Source organism: Daucus carota, chromosome 7, assembly GCF_001625215.2.
Source record: "Daucus carota subsp. sativus chromosome 7, DH1 v3.0, whole genome shotgun sequence".
NCBI classification, from domain to species: Eukaryota; Viridiplantae; Streptophyta; class Magnoliopsida; order Apiales; family Apiaceae; genus Daucus; species Daucus carota.
The window spans coordinates 38,448,480-38,457,849 of NC_030387.2; the positions used below are offsets into that span (position 1 = coordinate 38,448,480).

General features: G+C 33.2%; 1 protein-coding gene across 1 annotated transcript; it reads left to right on the plus strand.

Annotated features, from left to right (window-relative positions):
* The first annotated feature begins 247 nt into the window (after nucleotides 1-247).
* LOC108195480 (probable calcium-binding protein CML45) lies at nucleotides 248-868 on the plus strand. The gene has a single exon (XM_017362444.2). The coding sequence runs from the start codon at nucleotides 248-250 to the stop codon at nucleotides 866-868; it is 621 nt and encodes a 206-aa protein (XP_017217933.2).
* The last annotated feature ends 8,502 nt before the right edge of the window (nucleotides 869-9,370 follow it).

A 9,370-nucleotide genomic window follows, 5' to 3' on the forward strand; every position in this document is an offset into this window, starting at 1 on the left:
ATATGTGCGGCTTAAAGAGAAAGCTAGATGCTTTATGCAACTCTGACTGTCTGATTTGCTATGCATTTTCATGGAGCTTTAAATAACGTTTCAAAAGCCATTTAACAACTCCTACATCTATATATAAATGCTACAATGCAATACCATAATCCACATCTCTTACATTAGCACAAAGAGTTCTGTATACTCATTCTTAGCTCACTCACTTTTGTACAGCTCTCCTTTCTCGAACCAGCATTTAACAAACATGAGTGATCCAGTTTCGGTTGGGGGGATAATCTTGATGGGAATCAAGTCAGCTAGCCTCACATCGCTTGTCAGCATTGGCGTATTGTTTATGGTTCTATGTTGTTTAATAGAACTATACGACGACTTCTATTCGTCTGTAGTTCAGCCCTCACTAGACTTCCTCTCTGTCAGGTGGAAATGTTATTCCGCCAAGGGGACTAATTCCCAGGTCCGAAAAATGATCTTGAATCCTCGCTCTAAAGACGAGGATCATGATCATCAAGACACCAAGTGGATATTACGTGAAGAAGTTGAGATGGTAATTAAAAGATTAGGACTTTCCTGGGAGCCAAATTGTGACATGAAGTTACCAGAAATATTTACTTCACATGATATCGCAAATATGTTCAATGCGAATGAGCCAAGCCTAGGGGAAGTCAAGCAAGCTTTTGATTTGTTTGATGAGAATAGTGATGGCTATATAGACCAAAATGAGTTAGCCAGAGTCCTCAAGAGGCTGGGCTTAAAAGAATTCTCGGAAACTGAATGTCGGAAGATGATTAAAATTTATGATCGAAACAGGGACGGGCTTATTGATTTCTCCGAGTTCTGTGAGCTTGTCGACGACAGCTTCTGTTAACTACGTTCTTCCTCTTTTTTCTTCTCCGAACTCCGTTTTTTTCCTTTCGTTTTTTTAGTAAAAAACTTTATCTGCAGAGGTTGAGGGGAGAAGGGAATAAGAATGAAGAGAAGGCTGAAATCATCAAGGAATGCTTATTGCATTCCATTGCTAATACTTCATATTAGCTTATCTATTCATGTATATTAAATGACCTCATCAGAGCAAATTCTACTAATCAAAATACCAGCGAAATATCTAATTATACTCCTGATTACTACATTACATAATATAATTGCAGAAATTCACAATAATCTCTCCAATTAAAACATCTCAAACTGACATGTCATCAACGCCACATCATTTGGGAAGAATACTGAATTTAGGTTCTTTAGCATTACTCGTGTCGAGTTGCCCCGTACATGAAGGATAATATAGGGGCTTGTAATGAGTTTCCAAGTTCTGTATGAATGCGTTCCTGACGGTTATCCAGGTGGTGACTGCACCACCAAGAGACATGATCATCCTTGTGCACGTTGTTTTTCACACTAATTTCCAAGATAACTGGTTGAGAACATACAAATGATAATCCGTAAAAAATCATAGAATGAGATAATTTTGTCGCCCAACATATGCTACTAAAATACGTATGTTTAAGATCTAGACCCGATTTACAATCTTATCAAAGTTTTCTTTTAGATACTGTACACCCGAGTTTTACTTGTCTGCCAGTGTTAGTTTCTAATTTCGAGCGCATCACTTATAAAATGCTTGACAAATGTGATTCTCATTCTAAGCAACTAAATTCTGTTTTAATAGAGAAAGTTCCTGTGATCAGAAGATTTAGCGGTGGAGGTAGTGTCAAAGTCGATACTGGCACGATATTCGTCATACTTATATGCAACAATATTGATCCATGTTCCTGCAGTAAAAGCTTAATTATCGACTTCATGGCTTCTATTACACATCTTCAAATCTTAGTAAAATCTATACCATGAAATTTCATTGCCATTGTGTATCATGCAGATATATTTATATGTTATGATTCCCACATTTTTGTTTTGTATATTAAATCCAACCTAATATAAAATTTAATAGGTTGCTAAAATTAATGTCAAAATATAATGCGACATGTTGTCGTATTTTAATTGTTCGCTCTTTGTTGAGTTTTGACATTGTCTCTAAAAAAAATGTATACACAACATATACATAATTTTCACTTATTTTTATATTTGTTTGAATATATTCACAATTTTGAGAGTCAACTTATAAAAATTAGGTTTGTTAAAATGATATGGTAAAATTGATACATATTGAGTAAAGAAAAAAATTATGATTCGATGATATTGATATTTAAAAACTGAAAGATGCTTGAAGGACTTATCAATCATCTAAGTTAAGGTCGAAACGAAACTGATAAAGCAAAAGTAGTTGTCGTCTGCTTAGCAACTCACAGACATTCGACGTCTGAACTAAAATATAAAACGTACAAGTGACACATTCAAGAAATTACCAGGAAAATTCCTCCAACGCCCCATTCCACGTTTGAATTTTAGTTCTCTTCTATTATGAATTTAATAATTATTTATATGGATTAAAATGTGACAAATGCTTTTCATAGCAAGAGCGGCTGAATATCCTTATATATTTCTCATGTCACCCGAATCGGAGAGTTTTATTTCTTCGTAAAGAGCAGGACTGTCGACTTCTCTTTTGCTTTGCGAACGAGATATAATTATAATTATCATACTAACAAGTAATCCCCTCCACCGATTCACTGGTTCATCCAATTCTTGACCGGAGCAATGTGCATGAGAGCATGTTTTCCTCACTATTATAAATGGGTGCAAATTCGGTATATATTTGTAGGTATAAGAGTAAACTAAACTTGTCTCAGTATTCCCACTACCATAAATTTTACTGGGACAAGCATATGAATCCAACACTGCGCATAATGGTGTTAGAGCATCTCCAAGAGACTCTTCATTCAGGCTCCTAACTTGAGATTTGAGGAGGGAGAAGCAAAATATTGCTCCAAGAGACTCTTAAGTGGCTCTTAAATCTTAAGAGCCTCTTGTTTCTCTCTCCTCTCTCGTCAAAGTTAAGAGCCACCACATGGCTCCTAACTTATTTTTTCACAATAAAAAAATCATTCCCTCCAATCAACCTCCATCTTTCTCTCTCTTTTGTTATAGTGGAGCCCAATATATGAATAAAATATGAAATAGTGAAGAGATGTAGAAAGTATTGTTGGAGTTTACACTCTTAACTTTGTCCTAAATTACTAAGAGCCATATTTTTTATATTATATTTAGGAGCCAACAAGGAGGCTCTTGGAGATGGTCTTAGTTCATATGCAAGATATTGAATTTGAGTTTGATGAATATGTTTTCATTCGTTCTATTATTTAACTTTTGTAGCAGGCATCGATGATTATATATGTTTTAATAATAATATTATAAGATTGTTTCAAAATAATAATAATATTATAAGATTATAATGAACATAACACCCTAGTAATATTACATGTACCACATTGAGTACAAAATGCGTTATAAAATGACATAAGACCACTAACATGATAATTTGTAATAATTTAATTATAGATATTAATATATATATATATATATATATATATCTGTGTGTGTGTGTGTGAGATTTATTATTATTATTATTTAAATTATAATCAATTAAAATATGAGACCTGTCAGCTTCAGCCCTCTAAGCGAAATGTAAAGAAAACCGACTTCATCATCTTCATCCCGTAAGGAACTATGAGATCTCTCCAAGTTGCCTCCTATAATTTATGAAAGCGAAATGTAAAGAAAAGAAGAAAAATTCATGAACCGATGATTTGAATCAATTAGTTAAAAATTTAGTACAATTCAGATTCATCATGTTTATATCAAAACTAGTTATGTACTGTATTTACAACAATTCTCAACGAATAATATAGTGGAACAATTTTTAATCTTTCTTGAACATTAACGCTGTCAAAAATCATGATATTCTTGCACGCAATTTATATAGTTCCTAGATCAATCCGGACCCAGTAAATTTATCTTTTGATCAAATTCCTGTCCACATATGATTACTCTATGATATTTAAACAAATTTTGTTATTCTTGTTTATGAGGGTTCTGTTTTCTCGTTTTATTATTTTTGTTTAGAAATTTAGTTTGCAAAAATTAACGAGAAGAAGGGGATTAAACGTAGAGAAAGCTGATTTCATGTACTACTCTCTACATAAAGAAATGCTTTCAACTCCTTCCTTTATATCAGCAAATTCACTGCTGAAACTTAAGTGCAGCCTATACGTAAAGAAATTAAGCTGTTTTTATACGAGCATATCAAATGTTGTATATACTGGCGAAAAGAAACTCTTGACTAAGTACTGAAAGTCTGAAATAAAAAAAATCCCCTCAACGATTCACTGGTTCATCCAGATCTTGATCAGAGCAACGTGCATGTCTAACCATTCATGCACTTTTCACTTGGAAACAAATCATATACATAATCACATACTTGAAAGCATGCTATTATTCAGACTACATGTAACATGCGTGGGAGCATGTTTTGCATGTTCACTATATATAATAGGTAGCATCTCGTTAATTTTAGTTTCACTTGATCTATTGTTAAAAAATGTTTGGTACCTTAATTAATTAAGATACCGGAGTAAACCAAATATTTATTTTTTGTTTCTAATCTTCCTGGTTCAAATCGCATAGGCATGAATTTTAGTTGTAATAATAATATAAACGTATATAATTTTTGATCAAAATATATTTTTCACCCATAATTCTTCAGTAGCCTGTTTCGGGCTGATTTATTATAAGTTCTTAAATATTGAATTCTTGAAAAGACCTCGCTAGAAATTGGATTCAGGAGATAAATTATAATGAAAATATTTAAATATGTTTTAGTTATAATAAAAATATCGACATAACAAATTTTAATATTTGATTTTTATTATTATAATTTATATAGTTAGCTTATTAGTATCAAATTCAATTCATTTGTAACAACCGTGAAATTTACAAGTACGCCAAAATGCGGCTATTTAATTTAATTATTTATTGTGTAAAAAGACTATTATTATAGTCTCGAATTTAATAAAAATATATGATATAAAAAGTATCAATTAAAATATTATAGTTGCGAGAATTCTAAAAAATGTATTATATCAACTAGTGTGGACCAGTATTTTAATATATGTGTTAAATCGAGAGTTGCGTTTAAACGAAGAATCTAGTTGACGCGGTTATCTAACTGCAGCCCGTGAATAGATAAATATAACGTCTTAGCCAAGTTGATTATTTTATTATAGACTCAAAATTTGGTAATAAAATATTAAAATGATAATTAATATATTTATTTATGTTATTATTTTATTCAATAATTAATTATTTAATATTATTTTTGAAATTATCCGAGAATAACCGAGCCAAGCGGGATAATTTTTACGAGTCGGAACTTGGGGCCCAAGTCATAATACTTGGAGCCCAAGCATACAACTTGGATCCCAAGTTTACGTGGTGGCCAAGTAGAATTAATTAATTAATTAGGCATACATTAGGAGAGTCATTAGCTTTAATGAGGATTAGTAAATGAGTATAAATACCGAACAAAAGCTTTGTTTTCATTTTCCACATTACTGCTAAAGAGAAGAGGGGAAGGAATTTGGTAGAAGAAGAGAGTTAAGCAGAAGAAATTTATTGAAGTTTCACTCCGAAAGTTCCTGTAAAGCAAGGTAAGTCACTTGGCTTTTTAATTAAATGGAGAATTAATTCCAATATTTAATTGAGGACCCACTTGCGTATATTAATTTGAGTGATCTAAAATACTTAAATTTATTCAATCAAATTGGTAAGTGTCTAATTTAGGATCATAGTATCTATTTTGGGATAATTAATAGAGTCATATACATCTAAAGGAGCTTGGGGATTTTGCCTAAACTACTGTAAAATTTGGTCTTATGTTTAAGTTGGAGTTTTGATGAAGTGGTGATAAATTGTTAAGATTGGTTGTGTTGATTAACGTGCTAATTGGAGATGGAGTTCGAGTCGGGGAGAGAGGAAGGAAAGTAGTAGGAGATGAGGGGAAAAAAAAAGATGTGAGGGAGGTGAATATAGTAGTGACATAATGAGAATTTTACAAGTTGGAGGAATTTAATAAATTCCAAAAATATAGTAATTGGGTAGGTTAAATAATAAAATTAATAAAATATGGGAATTGAATTTATAAAGTAGGATTTGGGTTGAAAAAGGAAATAATAATATTGGAAGAGAAATGTTGGCTGTTGATGATTGGGGAGATTTTTGGTAAATTTGTACTTGTGCATGATTAGTAATATTACTAATAAAAATTGAAAAAGAAAATATATAACTATATAAGAATTAGATTTATATAGTTCGATTTGGTTGAATAAATAATATGGGGGATAAATGTTTGACTTAAGGTGATTGGGTTAATAAAGTGGTATTTGGGAGTCGTAAATAAAGTGTAGATTGAGATTTATTTTTTAGATTAATTATGTTGTGAGAATAAAATAGAGTTAAAAGAATGCTTGAAGACATAATTAGAGAGAAAATGGGATTTGTGATTGGTGTTTTAGGAATTTAATAAGGAAAAATGGGGTTACTATTGAAAAGACTTTAAATGTTTAGAAATCGAAGGAGTTTGGTATTATTGTTAAAGCGGTAACTTTGGGAATGTAGTAGATAAACTTGAAAATCCGGTTTAGTTATTTATAAAATAATTTAATAAATGATTAAATTAGAGAGAAGTGAGACTTTGGGAAAATAAGAAGAATGTAAATTAGAAATATTTAGTTGGCTATTTGTCAAGGATAAGGCTTATACCAAAAGAGAGTTAAAAACAAGAGGTTGCAGTTAAATATTTAGAGAAAGAGAATTGAATAACCATGTATCCATACGAGATTTAATATATACAAGAACAAATAATATTAAATAATTTATAGTGGATCTTTTAAGATCATTACTTAACGATGAATATTACTAAATATTATTATTTTGTGGCATAGAATATTTCTTATTTGGAAAGGACGAAGCTCAATTATTCGATTTAAATTCAGAATTATTTTGCGAAGGAAGCCAGGCAAGTTCACTATCCCTCTCTTGATGTGAAGTTTCTCGTGCCTATTTAATAATTGTGTGAAAAGTGTTGATTGTGAAAATATTACATTTCGTACCAATGTGAATCGAGAAAATATCTCCGTTTCATTATGAAGGCTTTAAGATATTGTTCAAATATTACTTTCTATAATCTGAGCCCTCTCATTGTACGGGGATGAGCTGATCCTAATAACGATAATATTTTGAATCTTTGAAACTTGAGGAGAATACATTGCAGCGATGATCTCACCACAATCAACCTACTCCCCTTTTGGAGATCATCTTAATTCTTGGAATCTTGTTCTTTTAATTATCCTTCACTTCTACCTTCAGGTAATCTTTGTTGAAAGGGTGCATTGTTCGCACTTCTTTGGTAAAGATGAGAAGTGTTTGTTTGGGAGAATTTCCTTGTATTCGGAGGAATCTGTTCAAGCTGGTCAACACGGATTTCTTAAATTCGTGGTAGAGTTGAATTTACTATCTGGTAAGGCAGATAGTTTAGGGTTACAAATGTTAACCCTTATGCTAGCAAATGAGAGTGGTAGGTGTGTCTTGTGCGGTTACGATCAGACTGCAAAGATCACACAGGAGAACGGTATTCACGAAATGGTACTGATCGAGCCATGTAGTGTTACCGAGAGGTGGAAGACCAGCGTTTTCCTTACTTGAACTTGATTTTTCATTTCACGGTAGCTGCTTTGTTGCTTTGACTTGAATTGTTTTCTATGCCTTACGTGCATATTCTGCTGATTGTTGTTTTGTTCTATGTGGACTTGCTGAGCAATTTGATTGCTCATTCTTGCATCTATTTTATTTCTTTTTGAGCAGTAAATAGTGAGTATGCCACAACTCAAGAAAACCGCCCGGAAATGGGTTTTTAGCAAAGGCAGAAAAAAGGCGCATCACCCAAGCTGAGACTGCTAGACTACGCCGTTTGGTTGTACGAGCTATAGTTATTATAATGGTCTGGAATCAGACTTCCCTTTATGTAATAAAGTTAGAGTCGGTAGTAATGTTGTAAGACGATCGACCCTGGACTTGTGGGGGCAAGAGTTGGATTATGTAATATTAATATGTAATGCAAGTGTTCTTTTGAGTCAGATGTTTAGTGGCGGACCAGATCTGCGGGATGTGGATCTGGGGGCGTTACAGGTTTGGTATCAGAGCTGTAGTTATATCCTTAGGATTTGAGAAACCCTAGGAATATAACGAGCGAGAATGATATGAAGTTTAAGATAAGGTGCCCTAGTACCTATCTCCATATGTTAGAGAACATATGTACCAAATAAACTTTTAGCAAAGGGTTAGTAGACCCTACAAGTATAAACATTTATAGTTACGAGCAATCGTAGTAGTAACTATTAGTAATGGTGTTTGTTGTATTATGTAGATGTCAGGTTACGACTGATACTGATCCATTGATGGAGATTGAGATGATAGACATCGAGTATGGGAATTCTTCTATACAGATATTTGAACCACCAACACCTGAGATCATTAACTTAGTATTTGAGGAGATCGGGGATAAAGAATCTTCTGAGTTCAATAAGAGTGATGGGATGGACATCTTTCCATCTTTACCTGAGATGATTTCTGTTCCTACTTTGACCACTTCCTTTTCGGATACCACTTCTACTGTTCCTCCACTTGTTTCGGAGAATGGAGACCCTTCTATTCTAGACTTGCTTCGACATTTTAAGCCCACACCTCTTCTTATAGCCCTACTACCACACATACTTTTAATCGTTGTCATTTTGGGACTGTTGTGTCATCTTTGATTGGGGATGCTCCTGTACCACCTTTGAGTAGCAATACCTTTGTTTATATACTATTCGAACCTCGAGTTCGAGTTTCACCCACTGTTACCACTTTATCCGAGACTTTTGTACCACTTACAGCTTTATCCACTATTCTAGTGTTCTGCACCTCAGACTACCCCTTTTCAAATTAGCGAATCTTCTTTTGTACCAGTTTCTATACCTCCGAGTGGCAACTTTATACCACTTTCAAAGTATATGTCTTTGGTTCACCAGCAGTTGAGAGAGTCTAGTTATGAGTCTAGATTTGGGATTCCAGAATCTTATGATCCTATGTCTGTTTCTGCGGGTTCATATTTTCTTGCCCGAGAGTTTAGTATGGAGACTGTTTATCAGATTTCTGTTTCTGTATTTGAGGGACTCTGTATATGTTACACTTGAGCTTTCTGAATTCCAGCATAGGGTCTCAGAGATATTTGGTGATAGATTTGTTGTTTTATGTATAGCTTGACTTTTGAGGGATAACACACGTAGTCTGTGTGTATCGCAGTTATAGTATATGATGTATCTGGAGAATATGTAGACATTGTATAGTATCATAATAGGGAATCGTGCATATCCTTTGGTGA

Bases quoted from the DNA above. Each gene is read 5' to 3' on its own strand.
- LOC108195480 (XM_017362444.2), top strand. From the start codon at position 248: ATGAGTGATCCAGTTTCGGTTGGGGGGATAATCTTGATGGGAATCAAG.